Below are 21,579 nucleotides of genomic sequence, written 5' to 3' on the forward strand. Positions count from 1 at the left end.
TCCGCCTCCCTGGCCGATGCCAGGGCGTCTAACCAGTCTGAGTCGTCTATGTCCCCTAGTTATGCCTCCCACTTGCTACGGAGAACCACCGTGGGATCTGGAATATTATTCAGTATTTTACGATATGTCTGCGATATGGCTTTTTTGTCCATGTGATCTGTGAGGAGTCTGTCCTCTAGGGGCGACGCGTCAGCTAGTTTAGTACTCAGTGGGATAGCGCTTTTAAGTGCATGCCTGGTTTGAATGTATCGGTAGAGCTCCGAGTCTGCCAGTCTGTATTTTTCTTGGAGCGTTGGAAACTGTATGATTTCCCCTCTCGCCCATAGATCGCCGATGTTAGTAATGCCTATTAGGTCCCATTGTTTGAACCCTTTTGTGTTGACCAAGGTGCCCAGCTTGCGTGTCGCCCACAGGGGGGTGGCCAGTGTGAGCACCCTTTCCCACCCTAACGCTCTCTGTGCTGTGTGCCAAAGAGGCTCGGATTTTTGCTGAGAGGTATGGACTGCATTACTTTTTGGACTGATCCATTTGTGTAAGTTTCGAACACAAAGGTACGCATTAACCGAGATTTGACCTTCTAGTTTCATTTTCCACTGCTTAGGGTCGAGCGTGCAAATGACTCGATTTACACATAGGTGATGCAATGGAGAAATGTTTAATCAATGTTGTTTTAATACAAGTTTTTTTCAATAAAATGTTGTGGAAAAGTGGATCTAAAGCAGAATACAGAAATGCACGGTTAAAGGTTCTATTATTTCAGGGGTGAGCTGCAACCATTACACTGGCTATGAATCTCTAAATCACCTGATGTTGACAACCTATCTTAACTGGGTGCTGAGACAACTGTTATTACGTACATCATGTTGAAATGCTCTTGTTTCTGAATATAGACAGACACAATTACACATAAATGCAATCTGAAAAAACATAACTTGCAGAAAGTCAGTCTCATGACCATGTGGTCAGCTAAGGTGTGTGGACAAGTCATTATGTTGCTGGCTACTGGCAGTGTTATGGTGTCACAGTGTGTGTCATGTGCATGTGTCATAGTGTGCGCTGGTATGTCAAGGAGGACTTTTCTGGGGGGCATCAGGGGGGCTGACAGACCACTGTGATAAGGCTACAAGGTGACATGTTTGAACACATGTAAAGGTGTCACTGTAGGAGGAACAGTATATGTACTAGTACGGGCGTGCCTCTAGTGTAAGACCTTCCGCCAGCCTTACCTCCTTGACAGGGGAAACTTCTTCCTGCATTCCAGTGACCGGCTCCGCGGTCGCTCTGTGTGTTCTCCAGCAGCTTCTTGATGGCCTCAGGACTGCTGGTGCTGCTTGACATCTTGTCGCGGCCCGTGCTTTCACTCTTCGGTATTGCCCCACACGAAGCCCTCTTGGGCTGGCTCAGTATGGCACGGTTCTACCCTTCTAAATACTCCCAGCGAAGGCAAGTGTTCTACTCTTGCCCCAAGTACTCTACCTGAGGGCTAGCTGTCAGTGTTCTCCAGGGTTGACATGGGGCACTGCAGCGTAGCTTTGCCCACTGTCGAACAGCGTCCGCTGTCAGCCCCTCCTCGCCCCCAGGTCCCACAATCCTGAGCTCCTTTAACACCTCACAGGCACTTCCGTAAACACAAAGACGGGACCAAATCACTACTAGGGACAGTAAAGAGTGACTAGGCGTTTGATGGAAATAGGAGTTGGGGCGCCACTCTGATAAGTGTCTGATTAGTTTTTGTGTCGGGGGCCACTCTGATAAGGGAAACGCTTCGTTTGTGTAAGAGGGTGGTGGGAGGGCGAAGCTGCGATGGAGAAAGCAACCAGGGAAATGCATTCGTGTGGGAGGGGGAAAGAAGGGATGCCATAAAGCAACCTAAAAAACAAGCCTGTCAGAGGCCCGTGAACTCTGCTGCTTCCGTCCTTTTTCTGATGCGCAATAAACATTGACGTGCGCGGAGCAAGGGGCGAGGCTGCGACCGAAAAAAGAATGTTGCTGCAGTGTGCTGCCAAACAGTGAGCTAACTAACCTCTACAATACCGGCGTGGTCTGTGGCTCACGCACTCCCTCGCGAAAGTGAAATCGTGTGGGAGCACGAGAACAGACGTGCGCGTTCACTGCCCGTGTCTGCTAAAGCGCGCACTCGCACCCATTGTCTGCAATGGGTTTTTAAGCTTGTGCACATCTACTGTCCCCCTTCGCAGCCTACACAGCGACAATAAGACTCGCTTCGCGATGTAGCGCATACAAGACCTAAAAATGGCTCTCCACACGATCCGGCAAACTACCGCCCAATCAGTCTCATCGATGTGACGCAAAAGATCTTTGCTCATATTCTCCTTGGTAGATTACAATCATGGATGGATGAGACGAATGTACTTACTCCTTTACAAGCTGGCTTTAGGTCCAAAGTCTCAACCATCCATCAGTTATTTAGATTGCAATCGATCTTTTGGAAAACTGTAATTTTGGAGGGTGGTAGTCGTTATTTAACATTTGTGGATCTCAAATCTGCCTTTGACATGGTGCAGCAGGACCAGCTCTGGGGCTTACTCCATGATATGGGAGTACCATTAAATATATGCCACAAGCTGAAGCGCTTGCAAAAAGGCACGTATGCAAGGATTAGACACGGTAAGAATGGTGAACTTACAGCTCCGTTCCACGTGGAGAAGGGGGGTGAGGCAGGGATGTGTGCTAGCACCGACCCTCTTCTCCCTCTTTCTTAACGTCTAATTAGCACCCTCCTTGCTGTTAAGGACATTGATACCCCCAGGTTGGCAAATCAAAAAATGCCAGCTTTACTGTTTGCTGACGACACCTTCCTTTTATCCAAGTCCCCCATGGGCATGCAGCGGGTATTGGACAAATCTAGTGCATTTTGTGAGAAAAGGAACCTGGAGATAAATCTCCAGAAAACTAAATACATAGTTTTTCACGCCACTACCAGTAATTGCCCACATCCTCGACTGGAAGGAAGGCCCCCAGAGCGGGTGTCTACTTTTGATTACTTGGGCCTTACTTTAACTGATAAAATGGATTGGGGACCTCAAGTCAAGAAAACTAATTTAAGATTAATCCAGTCTACAGTGGAATTAAAAAAGTTTATAAGAGCTTCACCCAAAAACTCTATGCTCACCCGCAGAAATCTTTAAGGTACAAGCCAGGGGAGCTTCATTATATGGTGCTGAACTTTGGGGCCACTCGCTGTCTAAAGACCTCACAGCGACTGAGAATACTTTTATTAGGCAGTTGTTGGGACTCTCAAAAAGTACTCCCTTAACTCCACTTAGGATGGACTTGGGAATAGGCCCTATTGCTGATCTAATTGCCGCTCGTCCTCTCCTCTACTGGTGCCGACTCTGAAGCACACCAGAGTTAGTCGCACACAGAGAGGAATTGAAGGATGTCATGTCCATCCAGCATGCATGGAAACTCCCTTGGTTGGCCTACGTAAGGAACTTAAGTCGAGCATTGGGGAGGGAAAACTTGTGGCTAACACCAGAAGACACTTGCCCTTTGATTTCCAAAAGGCCTGAATTACTGCTTTTAAAGAACACAAACTGGAACATATTCTACAGAGCACTGGCTCATCCTCCTTGACCTCCAGGTTCCTTAAGTTCAAAGATCAATACAAGCTAGAGTTGGACTTAGATAGCATCCAACCTTAAATGGCCAAGAAGCTGTTCATACAATTCAGGCACGGGACGCTCCTGTTGCGTGCATTCACGAATGGCTGGAAAGAAGCCACTAAACAAGACTATCCTGCATGCTCTCTATCAGAAGAAACCGAACTCCACGTCATACTTTTTTGCCCTGCAAATAAGAAGTCAAGGTCCAAGTGGGTTATTCAGCTCTGTAGGAATTTGGGGATTCGCAACTACATCGAAGTTTTCAGACTACTTAATTGTAGCTGTCACCTCCAAGTTTTTATTTGCGATGTGGTGCATTCGTAGAGGCATCATAAGGGCAAATTAGTTAGCCAGTAACATAACTCTGGCCTTAGAATAGATATACTATGGCCCAAGTCCATCAATCTATCCAGCAAGGGGAATTCATATGAAATATATGTATAGTTATTTGTTCTTAAATGTTCTCATCTTTAAATTATTTATTTATCCGTACAGATCTTAAATATTATTGTTATCTTAAATGATTGTTCTGGCTTTAGATGATTTCCATAGATCTGTAGTATAATACTTTACTGGCATTAATTATACTGTGTACAATTCTTTTTAAACTGTCGTCAATTGTAAACTTTTGCAGCATTATGTACTGTTTTAACTCTTTGTGCTTTTATGGCTGTAAAGCAGAAATAAAGTTTTTTGACTGACTGACTGACAAAATTGAACAATATTGTTATCGGTTAAAATCTTCATCAGAGATTAGTGTTGCTTGTCGAGCCTTGCGCCTGTGAGTGGCTGGGATCGCAGTGGGGGTGTGGTGCATTCTCCTGGGTAGTGAGGGGCAGAAGTGGCAGGCCTCCCAGGGCTGTCAGAGGCCTCAGAGTAACCGGCGGCTCACTTTGCTGCTGGAGCACAGTGGACGGAGGTAACTGACAGACAGACATCCTTGGGGGCTCATAAGCAACCCACGCTTGGGGTCGCACCTGGGAGGCCGGGGCTGAAAGAGACAGGGTTTGGGGTGCTGCCTTGGTGCAGGAGGAACAAGTAGAGGCTCATCGGTCTGGGGCGACCCTGTTGCACTGCTGTAGCAAGCAGGCCCGTGGACCCTGGGAGCCAGGCTTGGGGCTCCATGCATAAGACGCAGCAGGGATTGTAGATCCACTGCGGCAGAGGAGCCACAGCGCAGGCAATTGGAGCATGGTGAGTGAAAGTAGCCAGCATTGTGTGACATATGCAGCCTACAAGCCCCTGTACAGAGTGCAGTCAAGACCCTGACCTAAGAAAGACTTGCAGGGAGCATCTGGATTGATTCAAAGTAAAGAAGGCACAGGAGCAGGGGGCTCTGTGGTCGCTGCGGGGGCAGAGGATGGTGTTGGTTAGGCTTCGGTCTGCCACTTGTGATATAGTGCACTAAATAAGTACAGTATAGGCCCAGACTTGTATTCACTAACACAGGAGGGGACGTAGACGAGCCGCATGACTCAAAAGCTCCGGAACTATCGCAGATAAATTTCCACCCGCCGGCGCAACGAGGGTATGAAGCGGACATCAGCAAAATGCTAGCGACGCTGAGGACTTGAGGAATCATTCGTCACACGAACGGCAGTTGGAGGTGCCCATGGTGCAAAGATCCAAGAGTGGTGTTCCTGAGCCTGACCCGGCCCTCGGAGGCCCGAGTCGACAGGGGACTCGGGTGAGCCTGAGGGCGGGGCTCGGAGTGCTCTGACGAACCAGGCTGAGCCGCGCTGGTAGAGACCACTTCAACAGCAGCACTGATCACAGCGGGACTCTGGCTGCCTCGCTATTGATGCCGACACAACCGCCCGCAGATAGCGGATATGTGCTGCATCGTGTTCACTGCTGAGGCGGCGCTCATCTACTGTGGCTAAATAGCAGTAAGGGCCATGATGCGGGGTTGTGCTGCAATGTGGCGGACCGCGCATTATTAGCCCAGCGGTACGCGGCTGTTCGCTGACTGCGATGACCCCGATACGCATATGATGCATCTATTGCCTTGAATAAAACGTGTCCCAGAAACCGGAATTGCCTTCAATATATACGCGCACCAATGCTGATTTCAATTGCGGTCGGATACCCCACTATGTGCTTGCCTACTTGCTGGGTATTGTTAGGTGGACTATACTATGCTAAATAATTTGCCACAAGTAGTCACAACCTGGGCATACAATCTGAGCTTACCTGAAGGGCCGTGGTTAATTGGGCCTTTAGGCTGCACCCTGATGCGGGTTGCTGTACACTGGGTATACTGGTGATTGCAAAGCAGAAACTATTTCTGGATAGCTTCTCTCCCACCACTGAGTCTACACAATGAGCCGTACTGACCCCGAGCAATGACAATTAAACTTTGAGGGAGGGAAAATCCCCAGGCGTGAGGAGACTGATGGCGCCACGGAACCAGAACAGAGTCAGCTCGAAGGTGCAGCGGCCATCATGGCCAAATTTAGAGCGGGTTTTCAATCCATCGACGTACGCTTGAACACTCACCAGTTGCCTGGATGATATAAATGGCCGCTTAGAGCACAGGAAACCCGGATTGAAAAAGCATAACATCGGATCTCTGAACTGGAGACACACACCCCTCCATCTAGAAAAGATTGGATAGGAAAGAAGGCCTACTTAAACAACTCGCACAGAAAGCAGAAGATTTAGAAGAGTGTTCCCGCAGAAATAACTTACGTGTTGCTGGTATTGCAGTAATGACCAACACAGGCCCCATGTCCAGATTTATTGAATCCGTCCTGGTGAAATTGTTTGGAAGGGAGTCGTTCTCTGCCACATTCGCTGTTGAGCGTGCACACCGATCATTGGGTCCCCCTCCGCCACCTGGGGCGACCCCTAGGATAATCATCGTTAAACTCCTCAATTACAATGACCGCAACACCGTGATCTGTCTGTCCAGAGAGAGTGGTTTGCTCCTGATCACTCCAGAAAGCAAACATCAGATATGCTAAGCTATACCCGGCTAGACTCTGTATGCAGATAAGGAAGAAATCACATATTTTTGACACTTAAGATGCAGCGATCAAATTTGGGAAAAATCAGCAGCAGACGACGCAGCAACAAGAAAAAGATCCTGACACTTGAAGATCTTCGGACTCCGTCGAGGTGCCGCATCTATGGAACATTGCCTGCAATGACAAACCGATGATGTATTGATCGTCTTAAGTGTACTGGGATGGACAGTTGATTTATATGCTATAAGACTGGGGTCGTCATTCCACCTGTTATTTTAACAGCACGGTCCTTGACATAAATCACAAAGCCGGGCTGAGTGGACATATTTTCAGCAGTGTCTATCCGTTGGAGCGTTGCTATTCTGCTCAGGATAACTTCCTGTACTTTTTCCTACCTCCCTCCCCCCCCCTTCCCTATGTTTATTGTTAACTACTTGGGATTCACAGGGTGCCGCATATCTGTGTATCCGATGGGGGTGGGGGGCGAGGTTGAAATGGGGTGCTCGTTTTAGTTTGTTCATTATTAGTCGTTTAGTTTGTCTAGAGCACACCATTTTGTACAGCATAACAAGTTGCAATCTAATCTTACCAGTTAATATCCAATAGATCATTGGTAGTTAAATGGTTACAAAGGAATTAAACACCACTGGATTGCACCTTGGATGTTTATTTTGGAATGCAAGAGGGCTCTCATGCCCAAAAAAGAGTAGACAGGTGTTGGCCTCTCCAGCGAGATACTCCATTCAGATTGCTTTTCTCCATGAGACACACTACGCGTCGCTTCTTACCCACGGGTTTTCTGCGACATGGGGGCAGAATCGGTTATTTTCCTGTTACAGTACATATTCATGAGGGGTATGCAACTTAGTACACCGCTCTCTTCCATTCCAGACCATATCAGTGGTGATGGACCCAGAAGGCATATTTTTCTTAGTGCAGGGATCCCTTGGGGCAATACCAGTGCTTCTAGCTAACAAACGCTCCGAATATTGACATATCCTACTTTTTCCCCACAATAGCTACGCACATTGCCGAGTAGAAATCTTTATTTGCATGATTTGATAAGACCTTTGCTAAATACAGAAAATCAAAATATAGCACATTCACCGACTAAACTCGGATACCATATTAATGGGCGGAGACTTCAACCTCACATTAGATCCTACCACTGTCATTACCGGGCCTGGGAGTATCACGAAGCCACAGGCTACAAAATACCTTCTTACTCTACTGCAGGCAGTATTGCTGGCGGACCCCTGGTGCATTAACTATCCTAGATCCCGAAACTACTCCTTTTATTCTGCCCCACACAGCATTTGGTCCCAAATCTACCATTGGTATCTCACACCGCAGCTAATCTTAGAGGTACATAAAGTTAAAAATGTACCCCGTACTATCTCTGATCATTCCCAGGTGTTGTTGGAGGTGGTGTTCCCTTCGATCCCCAAGCAACATCCCTTATGGAGGTTTCCTGCAAATGCTCTACTAGATTCAGAATTCCGCAGTGAAGTGGGGGACGCTATTACATAATCCTTTGAATTGAATGAGGGCACCCTAGACTCACAGCTTGTGCTTTGGGACACCTTTAAGACCTTTATCCGGGGTATCAGCTTTTCGAAACATGCCAGTGTTTTGAGCTCCATACGGGATGAATTGAAAAAAATAGAGCAGAAACTGAAAGATATTAACATTGTCATGCAAGGTACTCCATCATTGGCAACACTTCGGGATTGTTCCAATTTAATGGCTGAATTTACTGACGCTGCTGTCTGAGAAGTCAAGTATATGGGAAAATACGCCAGGGGTTGAATATACGGGGAGGGGGAAAGACAAGGCAGGACACTTGAAGAGGGACAGCGGGATTTCTTGGCCTCCCCGATAGATGCAGATGAAATCAAACGAAAGATCTAACCTGCAGCCGTGCCCTGGGGTCTGACTGGCTCTCTGGAGGTTTTTATAAAGCCTATAAACGCAAACTTGCTCCACGCCTTTTGGAGGTATATGATGAAGCACTACAGAGCGGATCACTCTCACAAATAATGTGCAAAGCTATTGTCACACTAGTACTCAAACCAGGCACGTCACCCCTCAAATGTCAGTCCTACAGGCCATTATCACTACTTGATGAGGACTATAAAATCCTCTCTAAAATACTTGCCAATCGGCTGGCATTGCTAGTCGACACCACATTATGCCCCTTTCATGTCGGATTTATTCCAGGAGGGTCTACGACATTGAATCTTCGCGCAGTCGTCTCAGTAATAAATCAAATGGAACCCACTTTGGCGGCGGCAGCAGTGATGCTGAATGCCGAGAAGGCCTTTGATTGCTTAGAATGGTCCTTTCTGTATGTTGTAATGTAGAAATTGGGTATCCTCATTGTTTTTTTAAATCTTGTTCGCCTACTATACTCTAATCTGGTAGCACGACTGAAAATAAATGGTTTGATTACACCTCAGCTTGTTTTAACATAGGGCACCAGACAGGGGTGCCCACTTTCACCCCTGCTATTCATAATAGCTATGGACCCACTTACCCATCACATTCAGGAATGACATTTACACTATGGATTGTTGCCATTGGCGTGTGTTGGAGTACTGAAGTGTGAAGTGGGCTACACTCAGACACTGATGTATTATAAAAGGACTTCATTAGCTTAGCTTGTTAGTGCAAACAGCAAGGAAACTGAAGTCACCAAGATAAATGTGGTTACAATAGGAAATTTTGCTTAAGAAATTGAGATAAGTGAAATCTGAGATAAAGGTCATTCTTTAGATTGTGTAGTGTTAGTAGCCAAACCATTCTGTAGTACATTATGTAATTCAGATTCTTTATACAAAGACATGGATCAGAATAAAACACGGCGCCGGTGACAGAATATCAAGAAAATTACCAACAATTTAAGGTCTAAAACAGGGTTGTGCCCTGGTGCCTTATCTGTTCATGACTGACCTGTCAACAAGATCTAGAATAGATAAAGTTATATCACACTCGCCCCGACTGAACAAATTCAGCATCTCTAATTTACTCTATGAACTAGTCAGTCAAAGTAAGATCAGCTTAAAGTGGATGATTAACACATTATCACAGCATGCAAAAGCTCATACAAGGCAAACCATGTGTGAGAAACAAAAATCCTGTCAATAATAATTAAAAAGCCAGCATCGTACAAATAGTTTCTAAAAGACCAGGCACTCAAGAATGTAACTAAATGCAAGTATTTTGGGATTATGATGGACTTAAAAGGAGCATTTGCTGCACAAAAAGTACAACTAATGACGAAAGGACAACATTAATGTCGACCTTCAGCATTTTCTTTAAAAGGCCTAAGCATCCTACTAATTCTGAATGTGATTTCCACCAAACTTCTCTCAAGTATGGCATATGGATCGGAGGCGCCCTTAGGCCAGGATGACAGTAGTATACAGCGAGCTATATTAATAACTTAAAGACATGTATTCTCAATCACGAAACATACATCACCGGCACAGATACACCTAGAACTTGGAATCTCAAAACAAGTGATTGCAAGATGTGGAGCCTACTTGAAGTGTTGTTATAGAGTGATAAAATGTTATGGCTGGCCACAAATGAAAATCCTTAAGAGGTCAGCTAAGGCATATCTGGTGGCAGCAGTAAATAGGCATCAGCTGTATTCGAACCGGAATGGCTCTCTTTCGCAGGAATCCTTTAAAAGAATAGTAAATTCACTGGTTAAAAAGCTCTCACTGCTTGAAGATAAAATTGTGTTTTCAAAGAGGTCGCATGCATGGATAACTATTGACAGATAAACGGTTCTAAAACATCAACCTTATTTTTGTAAAACGTACTCACTCTGTATTAAGTCAAAGTTCATGAGATACAGATTTGGCATTCCTACGATTATCTTTGCCGATGTGTCAAAAGACGAGGAGCCCTTACTTTGTGGGGTGTTAAAAGAGGATATTATGCACATCATCTGCATCTGCCCTGCACTAATGAAGGAAAGGCAAAGTCTATTGAGGGATGCCTTCTTGGAGCATGGCCTGTTTCAAACTTGATAGTATTATTGTCAGATGTAGGGTTGTGAAGTTTCTCGCATTTGTTGAGATAAAACTAAGCATTTGGGAACCAGAGGGCAGGGCCCTTCATGACAGTCAAAGTTCCTTGCACTGATTGGCACATTATGAATGCAAAACCGTTTTCTCTCATGCCTTCATCATGGCATTGACTTCCAATAGGATTTGCCTCAGCTTTGTGCAAATCAAATTGACAATCAAATTTGTACTACTACTTTATGCTTCCATCACTGTGCTGACATACAACTGGATTTTCTTCAGCCATACATAAACCCAGTTCTTTAAATGGGAAAAAATAAGTGCAGGTACTCATTGAAATGAGCTAGAGGTGTAGTGAGTGGGCGGGACTATGAGCGGGGCTAAGGGCAAGACATGATGGTACTTAACAGACTTCTATAATAGTTGCAGCACACACCAACACACATGATAAATGTGTTTATATAAACAAAGCAGGTTAACTCATTACACAAAATGAAAGAGAAATGTGAAAATATGTTAACATTTCCTTTTTTTGCAATAGTTGCACCTTCTTCATGCCATACTGTTAATTGCTGTTGTTTGGCACAATACTATATATTTTTGAGCCCATGAGTAGGAAGAAACTGAAAAAAAAACCACAAAGCTCTTATGGCACCAAGCAAATGAAGCAAATCCTCATGACCCTCCCCAGAAGATATCTCTTGTCTCTTCCATCGATCTATCCATTCATCCTTTTGTCCAACCATTTACCTGCTGATGTCCACCATTTATCCTTTACATTCTGTCGTCTAATCAGTTTTTCATCCATCATTCCGTTTTTCACCATTCCTTCTGTCCACCCTTCATATCCAAACCTATCCATCCATCTTTAAACCTATCCATTCATCCTTTCACCCATCCGTCTCTTTATCCACCCTTTCACTCATCCATCAATCATTTCGCTCATCTATCCATCAACCCTTTCACTCCTTTATAAATGTAAATGTAAATGTCATGGTACTTATAGAGCGCACTGTCACCAGACGTCACCTTGCGGTGTCGCCTATACGGCTTCGTGGCGCTGATACTCATACCGCTGTGGAACCCGTCCTGGCTTTCCCTGTGAAGTGTCCACTCCTGGGCACCCCCAGGGTGAAGCCAGGCATCCTTAGCGCTGTTGGGGCCGGTGTGGAGGCTAAGCAAGCTATTGCCCAGAGTTGCAGCGTGCGGCCCGTGATTAGAATAGGCACCGAGGCGAGAATTAACAGGTCCGAGGAAATTGAGCCCGAGACCCTGCCGAGGCGGGAATCGAACCCTGGTCCCTGGCCAGAACTCTGCATCAGGGTCTGCCGCTCTAACCATTGAGCCACACTCCTCCACCATATCCTATACCATCCACCCTTTCATTCCATCCACCCTTTCACTCAATCCCTCCATTCACTTATCCATCATCCACCCTTTCGTCCATCCTCCCTCCCTTTCATCCATCAAATCTTTCACTTATCCACCCATCAGCTGCCCTTTTATCCAAGCATCCACCCTCTTTCACCCATTCACTCATCCATCCGTCCATTCACTCATCCATTCATCCATCTATACATCCACCCTTGCTCACTCATCCATCCACCCACTCACTCACCCACCAACCATCCCTACTACGTTATTCATGAACCTTTGTCGCAGAGCAGATATATACACACAAAGTGCCACCCATTTTCTTTAAAATACCTCCTGAGAGTGTCTTGATTCTCATGCTTGCTTTTTTCTTACAAATAACAGGCATACAAATGCAGGCAAACACACAAGCATAAGCAGACACACAAAAGCCTCCAGTATGTTAAAAGCCATGTTATACTCTTTACCTTGGCTTTTTTAATTCCCACTGCCAGAGGACTGCCATGATTCCTGTATTTGTGCAAATGCAAAGGATAGTGTGAATGTGGTTGACAGCACAGGGCCTGAATGGACTGTGCTAAGCTTTGAAAATCACGTGCGCACACTAGCAGGTAAAATGAATCTCGACCCTGTTCAGTCAAGCACAGTGTGCTGGTGAGCACAGGACATTATTCAAATGAGCCCTGAATGAATGAAAGGAGACTTGTACCGAGCAACTTAGCCCAGGGGCATCAAGGCGCCTTAAGATTGAACAGCTTGTGATTCTACTAGTGCAAGACTGCAGATAGGCCTCTACAAAGAACTGTATTTTCAATGCTCTATGAAAGAGTGTGATAGAGGATTGTCCTGCCAGTTCAGGGGGGGGGGGGGGGTGGAGAGTGTTCCACAACCTAGGAGCCAGAGAGGAGCAGGCTCTCCCTCCCCACCTTACTTTAAAAAACCGAGGAACTGACAAAAGGTTTTTTGTTAGAAGACCGAAGGGCTCTACTGGGAGAGTAAGGGTGTAGAAGGGCCCTAATGCCCTCAGAACCTGAGCCATATAGGGCCCCATGGGCAAGACAAAGGATCTTAAACGAGATCCTATACTGAATAGGCAACCAATGCAGGTTCTTCCTAGCTACTGAGGGTAAAGAGAGTCTAGGAAGGTTAAGAACCAATCTGGCTGCCGCATTTTGCACTATCTGTAAGCGCTGAATAAGCTTCTTATTGATGCCTGAATAAAGCGCATTACAGTAGTCTAATCTCGAGGAGACAAGTGCGACAGTGACCTGCTTCCGGGCTTTGGGAGAGAGGTAGTGAGCGATCTTTCTCAAGACCCTGATGATCCCACAGAAGGTGGAAAAAGTCCTACTGACCGACGGTCAAAGGAGAGCGATGAATCTATCAGCATAACCAGATTCCTGGCAGATTGAGAGGGAAGAGGACAACTCCCGAGGGACGGCGGCCACCAGTCACTCGACCAGATGTCTTGGTAACCCCCGAAGATCAGGACCTCTGTCTTCTCTCCGGTTAACTTCAGGAAGTTCTGAATCATCCATAGAGAGACTGCTTCCATGCAGTTCCTGAAGTCAAGGGCGGAGAGGCTAACCGATTGAGAAAGGGAAACCATGATTTGGGTGTCGTCGGCATATGACAACACCTCTAGCCCAAAAGATCTTACTAACCTGGCTAGTGGGGCAAGATAGATGTTAAAAAGTGTGGGGCTCAGGGAAGATCCATGGGGGACCCCACACTGCACAGGTTTGGAGGGGGAGAGGAATTCGCCCAGCTTCACCCTCTGTCCTCTTTGAGTAAGAAAAGAGGTCAGGAGGTTTAAGGCTGAACCTCCAACTCCAATCTCCGAAAGACACGCAATCAAGACAGAGGGAGACAGAGTGTCAAAGGCTGCAGTGAGGTCGAGCAGGACCAGAAGAGTAGTCTGGCCCATGTCGACCTTCGATCGGATGTTATTAATGACGACCGTGAGAGCGGATTCAGTACTATGAGCTCTTCGAAAGCGTGTTGAGATGAATCCAGCAAACTAGAGTCATCCAAGAAGGTGCTTAAATGATGGTTAAGGTGTGACTCAAGAATTTTTGCTGGTGCGGGTAGCAGAGAGCTGCTCAATAGCTCAGCTGGGGCTCAGATCGGGGCTACAGACGTGCCTTGGCTGCCGGACAGGTTCCATTTTTGCTAATTAGCACTCTCAACCAATGAGCCTACCCTGTCATGAGTACCTGTACTCTCCTCGGCAGTAGAGAAGGGCCGGTACTCAGAGCGATACATTTAAGAAGTGCTGGTACTTCGTACCGGTGAGTACCGGCCTATTTAAAGCACTGCATAAACCTATCTGATTATCAAAACCTTGTTACACCTTGGTATGCACATAGGACATGCTTCTAGTAATGAGTATTGCTCTTTATCTTTGAATGTTGACTTATTTTTAGATATGATCAGTGTATGGTAGCTCGCTCTTGTATTTTAGAACTTGTTTTTTGCAACACTGATCATTGGGGATGGAACAGGTTAAACAATTATAAACAGAAAACATAACAAAAGCCATACATTTTTACATATTGCCGCAATCAAATTCAATGAGTTGACGTAAACTATTTAAATAAGTACATTTGCTATTGTTGGCCTTAACAACTGAGATCATATTTTACACTTGCCAACTAAATTCACGCAACTCTTGTACTTTAGTACTTACATAGGTTATATTACATAGATTATATTCTTAGATTGGACTACTGCACTTAAGCTTCGATGTTGGAGTGTACCGATGAGTACATGTACTCTCCTCGGCAGTAGAGAAGGGCCGGTACTCAGAGAGCGATACATTTAAGAAGTGCCGGTACTCCGTAAGGTGAGTACCGGCCTATTTGAAGCACTGCATAAACCTATCAGATTATCAAAACCTTGTTACACCTTGGTATGCACAAAGGACATGCTTCTAGTAATGAGTATTGCTCTTTATCTTTGAATTTTTACTTATTTTTAGATATGATCAGTGTATGGTAGCTCGCTCTTGTATTTTAGAACTTGTTTTTTGCAACACTGATCATTGGGGATGGAACAGTTTAAACAATTATAAACAGAAAACATAACAAAAGCCATATATTTTTACATATTGCCGCAATCAAATTCAATGAGTTGACGTAAACTATTTAAATAACAAGTACATTTGCTATTGTTGGCCTTAATAACTGAGATCATATTTTACAATTGCCAACTAAATTCACGCAAGTCTTGTACTTTAGTACTTACATAGGTTATATTACATAGATTATATTCTTAGATTGGACTACTGCACTTTAGCTTCGATGTTGGATTTGCTTTTAGCAAGGTCTACAGCATAAATATAATTTTTAGTGTTACATTGAAAAAAAAAAACACAAATTTCAATTGCTGTAGGATGAACATACTGTATTAGCCAATGAGTAGCTTTAAACATTATTTTATAACTTGTGAAGTTTTTTGTTGTGATTTTAATTAACTAAACAATAAATAATTCTGCATACTTGTAAGTGTTTTCGAGTCCATGTATGACTAAACAGGGGATTCACTATAGGCACTTGAACTTATCTTCTCTACGGAGGTCTTTCTTTTTTAGGGTGACCCGGTAAGTGATAAGAAGTGGGCATTTTTTTCAGAGCAATTAAAGCCTCTTCAACTGATTGCCTTCAGGTGCTCATCAGAAGCCCACTCTATTGCAGAAAAGGTAGCCGTCACTACCTTGGAATCATACAGTCAGATGGGGTTGAGGATTTATTATTAAAGAACGAGCAGCAGTGTGCCACCAACATTGGGCATCGAATTCCTGGGTGTCCATGGAGGCAGCACTGGAGTTCCAAGGTTGCATCCATGCCTGAAAAAAGCTTTTTTGTTTTCCTTGGGTTTGGTATACTCCACTACATCAAATCTACTACATCGGAAATCCGTCCCACATAGTATCAATATAGTGCTCCACAGTATAATAGCACTTGCCATCGAGATGACCAGTCTTGAGCTTCGATCATCTGATCTTGGTCTTATGGTCATCTTAGGCAAACCAACTGGATTGCAGACATGGTAGTGGGTAACGCCCTGGAATTGGGCAGTTGGGATGGTTTAATTCAGAAACAGAGGAGTGATGAAAACCTTTGTTGTAGAAAACATACAACAACTGCATACACCAAGACACACACTTTTAACTTTGCTCATCTAAAGGCAGCAAGTTTTTCTTTTTTTATGAAAATTTTAAACAATCTGAAATTACTTTCATTCCAGAGACATGCTGAGCACCCAAATAATTTACTATTTGACAAGTTCTCACCCCTAATTCACACACTATTAGAGCTATACTGATACACATACAATAATATTGGTATACTTTGATTCCGTTTACTTTTCTTTCAACAGTTGCTCTTACCCTTCCAAAATAAGCTCCTGAAGCTTTTCCAAAACATCCCCAATACATTCAGGAATACTTGTCAAGTTGTTGTAAGAGAGGTTAAGGTGTTTAAGAGCTGGGCATCTCATGCTTGGAGATATTTGTAAAGAAGGACCAATATCATTTCGAGAAATGTCGAGGTATTTTATATGAGTCATCTCCAAAATGTTGATGGGAAACAATGTAAACATGTTACTGTGCAGGTCGAGATGCACCAAGCATTTTAAAGTCTAAAAAGAATTAAAATTTCAGTTAGTACCATGACAGAAGAACGTCTTTGAAGGAATTACTCAAATCAGAATTTAAAACACAAATATGCAAACCTTTTGCTAATTAATTCTGCAATTTAAGTTAATTGCCATTACTGACAACTAAGAGATTATTACGTGCAACTCTGTGAAGACTTCTCCTACTGTTTATAGACAGCAATATTGGTACATGCCTAATCTAGAATGCTGCCCATTAATATCTGAAAGGAAAATGCTACTTATCCAGTAAGCATCTGTTCTTGGCATGTAGAGCTGTAGATTCACATGCTTAGCATACTCCTGCCATCTAATGTTTGCAAGTTGTTTTTCTTCAAAGAAGTATTTCCTGTCACGAGGTAGGTGACTCCTGATTTCGGTGATAGTGCACATTGGCATCGACTCCATTGTTAGATTGTTTTCCCGCAGAGGGTGAGAATGGAGTTAGTAAGAGTAGAATAGAGATGTCCATGCTCTATATCCAAGTAAGATAATGCTGCAACAGGTACCCGGGTAGGTCGGTGGGCTGGTAAGTAGCATTTTCCGTTCAAAGTATGTGAACTGTAGATCACATGCTTTGCATAGACTACACAGCAGTAATCTCCCAAAGCAGCGGCTAACCTGTAGCTTTTGCAGTTGTTTGAAAAAGTGTACGAAGAACTGCCTGTATATTACCTTATTGTCTGGCTAACACGTCTACACAATAGCGTTTTGTAAATGTGTGTGGTGTAGACCATGTAGCAGCTTTACAGATGTCCGCTATAGGGATGTTTCCCAAAAAAGCCATAGAAGCCCTAGTTTGCAGGTGGAATGCACTCAAGGGGCAATTGGTAAAGTCCTCTTTGCTTGTACATTTAACTAGCCACCGTGCAATACCTGATTTTGAAATGGGATTGCCTTTGTGTGGTAGAGCAAAAGCAACTAAAAGTCGTTTAGTGTTACGAAAAGATTGAGTTCTTTCTATGTAATATAAAAGTGCGTGTTTAACATCTAAAGTGTGTAAAGCAGTTCTGCTACCGAATCTGGTTGAGGAAAGAAAACAGGTAACTCAACAGATTGGTTGATATGAAAGGCAGATACCACTTTGGGTAGGAATTTGAGGTTAGTGCGAAGAACCACTTTGTTTTGGTGGATTTGAAAAAATGGTTCTTCTATAATTAATGCCTGAGGCTCACCCTTGCTCCCCAGTGAAGTAATAGCAATGAGGAAAGCCACTTTCCAAGTGAGAAATTGCAGTTCGCATTTATGGGTGGAGTCATTAGTCTGGTAAGGACAATATTAAGGTTCCACGCTGGAGCAGGAAAAGTCTTGGTGGAATAACTCTTTTCAGTCCCCCCCCATGAAAGCTTTGATAACGGGTACTCTGAAAAGGGATAGATGCTGTGTATTTTGAAGGTATGTATCTATTGCAGCGAGATTTAAACGTATGGATGTGTATGCTAAACGGGTCTGCTGCCGATGAAGTAAATAACAAATAATGTTTTTAACGGAAGCATCTAAGGGGTTGATATGGTTGTTGTTACAATATGTAACAACCCGCTTCCATTTTGCTGTATAGCAAGCTCCTGTAGTAGGTCTTCTGGCCTCTTTAATGATATTCGTACAGTCTGGTAGAAGATTCAGATAACCAAACTCTATGATTTCAGATGCCAGGTTGCAAGGTTGAGATGTTTGGGATCTGGATGTTTTATCACTTCATGATTCTGAGTAAGGAGACTGGATGTGAGAAGTAGTGTTTGATGAGAAACTACTGAGCGTTCGAAGAGGGTAGTGAACCAGGGTTGATGGGCCCATGTGGGAGCTATTAGGATTAGCCTAAAGGACGTTTGCCTGAGTTTCTGAACCACTAGCAGATTGAGTGGGAGAGGCAGAAAAGCGTAGGCAAATATCTCTGACCTCTAGATAATGGGTGTGGATACCTGGAGGCGCATATGTGGCATTTTGCATTTTGGTGTGTGGTGAATAGATCTAGGTTTGGGAAGCCCCAGATTTGATAGAACAGGAGGAGAACTTGAGGGTGAAGTTCCCACTCGTGAATGTGTTGTCTCTGCCTGCTGAGAAGATCTGTGATCTGATTGTTTACTCCTGGGAGGTGTTCCGCTAGGAGATACATTTTGTGATGTAAGGCCCACCTCCAAATGGCTTGCGCAAGGCGTGACAGTTGGAGAGAGTATGTCCCTCCCTGTTTCTGTATGTAACATGGCTGCCATGCTGTCGGTGCATATCAGGACAGCTTTGCCTATAAGGCGAGTCTGGGAAGCTTTGAGAGATAGAAATACTGATAGCAGCTCTAGATGATTTATGTGTAGTTGCTTTTGCTTTTGACTCCACAGGCCTTGAATTGCGTAAGTTTGGAGATGAGATCCCCAACCAGTGAGCGATGCGTCTGCTGTTAACACTGTCTTTGGAATAGAGTCGATGAAGGGGAGCCCTCTAGATAGGTTTTGTGGATTCCACCACCGCAGAGAGCGATGAGTGCGCCCGTCCAACACTAGATCTGGCAATTGCTGCCGAGATTGATTCCACTCACATGCCAAACATTCCTGAAGTGGGCATATTTGAAATCTTGCATGGGGAGCTATCATGATGCAAGACGCCTTGATTCTTAGTAGCTGCATATATACTCGAGCTGGTAATGAGTGATTGGGCTGAAACAGGGAAATTAGAGCCTGAATATTCCGGATTCTGACAGGATTGGGACAGGCTAGAGCTTTCTGTGTATCGAGAGAAGCTCCCAAGTAAGTCTGCGTGTTGGAGGGTTGGAGATGGACTCCAACAGATTTACTGTGAATCCCAGATTGTGCAGTAATTGTACTGGTCTTTGAGTGTGCTGTAGACACTTTGTGAGAGAACTGGCTTTGATGAGCCAGTCGTCCAAGTATGGGAAGAAGTGAATATGTTATCTTCACAGGTGAGCAGCGACTACTGACAGGCATTTGGTGAATACCCTGGGAGCAGTGGTGACTCTGAATTGAAGCACTTTGAACTGGTAATGTTGTCCCACTACCACAAATGTAAGATATTTTCGGTAATGGAATATGGAAGTATGCGTCCTTTATGTCTAAAGTAGACAGAAAGTCTCCTTGTTGAAGAAGCGGGAGGACTTGGTGTAGTGTCACCATGTGAAAATGATCTGATTGAATATAAAGATTTAGGTCTATGAGGTCTAGTATAGGTCTGAGAGAACCGTCCTTTTTGGGTATGAGAAAGTATAGCTAGTATACACCTGACCCTTGATATTGTAATAGTACAGGCTCTATAGCTCCCTTTTTCAGTAGAGAGTGAACCTCTTGTTTGAGAAGGTGCAGATGCTCTGGTGAAATTTTGTGTGATCGTGGAGGAATGTTTGGGGGATTCTCGGTAAGCTCCAGGCAATAACCAAATTGAATAATTTCTAGGACCCATTTGTCTAAAGTAATTGTATTCCAGACGTGAAGAAATTGAGTGAGACGTCCCCCGATAGGTGTGGAATGATTGGAGGTAAGTGGAGGCGAGTCACTGTTTGTTTGCTGCAGGGGAAGTACGGCGTGTTACCTTCTATACAAATAGGAGGTGTTGTCAGTGGATATAACCTGAGCAGCAAAAGGAGCCCCTATTGAATGGGACAGCAAGGCTCCCATGGATTTTGCGACATCTGCGTCTTTCTTCATTTTCTCTAAAGAAGTGTCTACCACGGGTCAAAGTAGGTATTCCTTATCGAAGGGTAGGTTTAAAATAGAGGCCTGTACTTTGGCTTTGAACCCTGAAATTCTGAGCCAGGGGTGCCTTCTTAAAAGAACACTGGTGTTAACAGCGCGGGTAGCAGTGTCAGATGCGTCTAAAGCGCACCTAATGGAAGTGTTTGAAATTAGTTTCCCTTCCTGAATTAAGTCATGCACCTTAGTTTTGCGTTCATCTGGCAAAAACTGGAGCAATTGCTCCAATTTGTCATAGTGAGCCCTGTCATATCTTTTGCCAGAGGCGTCGATAAGTTTGGATTACTTATCAGGAGGAGGGGCATCTCCTGTTGTTTGTGAGTTTGCCCTTTTGCAATCGTTAGAAACTACAAGGGAGTCTAAGGTAACTTGACCCTTGATGTAGACGGGGTCTGTAAGTGCATGTTTATATTCCTTATCTACCCTTGGTGTTATAATTCTGACAAGCACCGGGTCCTTAAAAATGTGGTCTGCGTGTGTAAGCATACCTTTAAGCAAGGGCAGTGTATGACTTGCTCTTTGAGAAAAACTTAAAGTGTCAAAGAGAAAATCCTCTTTATGAGCCTCTTTGTGAAGCTGAACTCCGTGATATTGAGAGGCCCTATTTATTATTTCTAAGTACCCTACATTGTCGTTAGGTGAAGAGGGTTTTGACGGGTATAGATCTGGGTCATTATCAGTGTTAGGATCTGTATTGTAATCAGTTCATGGATCAGGACAATTGTCATCTGGTGCATCCCCATCATCCTGGTGGTCAGGTGACTGTGGTTGTGGTGAATTTGTAGGTGTAATTAGCAAATTTGGGTCAAGTGGGGAAGGAGGTGTAAGAGGAGGAGGAGGAGAAGGATTAGTCCTGACATTTTTCTTTTTCTATGGAATGTGGTAAGCTTCCTCAGTTTCTGGCTTGCATTTAACTGGCAGGTTTGCATGAATGTGTCCAGTTTTAGGATTAATAACAAGTTCTTTCTGTCGTGGGTCCGTGTTGGAAGAAGGGTTGCCGAAACAAGGCTCCTTGGTTGGAGGAGGAGCTGTTTTTCCTTCAGTTCCAGAATTTTCGGTCCTGAAATATTCAATGCCGAGATGTTCAGATCCAAAGATTTAAGTTTGGATTTGGTTTGGATTTCGACGCCGAGGGTTTCTGTTTGGTGCCCAAATGGGGCTGACTCGAACCCGAGCCGGAAGGCTTTGGTGTGTGTTTCAGTGCCGAGCCCGAAGGCGGGTG

General features: G+C 44.4%; 1 protein-coding gene across 1 annotated transcript in view; it reads right to left on the minus strand.

Annotated features, from left to right (window-relative positions):
* Positions 1-21,579, minus strand: part of LRRK2 (leucine rich repeat kinase 2) — a 2,096,839-nt gene that overhangs the window by 1,243,705 nt on the left and 831,555 nt on the right. Inside the window, exon 24 of the mRNA XM_086967213.1 lies at positions 16,397-16,647. Within this exon, the coding sequence (XP_086823339.1) occupies positions 16,397-16,647 (251 nt within the window). The remainder of the gene's footprint in view (positions 1-16,396; positions 16,648-21,579) is intronic.

This window comes from Lissotriton vulgaris, chromosome 1_1 (genome assembly GCF_964263255.1).
Source record: "Lissotriton vulgaris chromosome 1_1, aLisVul1.2, whole genome shotgun sequence".
Classification (NCBI taxonomy): Eukaryota; Metazoa; Chordata; class Amphibia; order Caudata; family Salamandridae; genus Lissotriton; species Lissotriton vulgaris.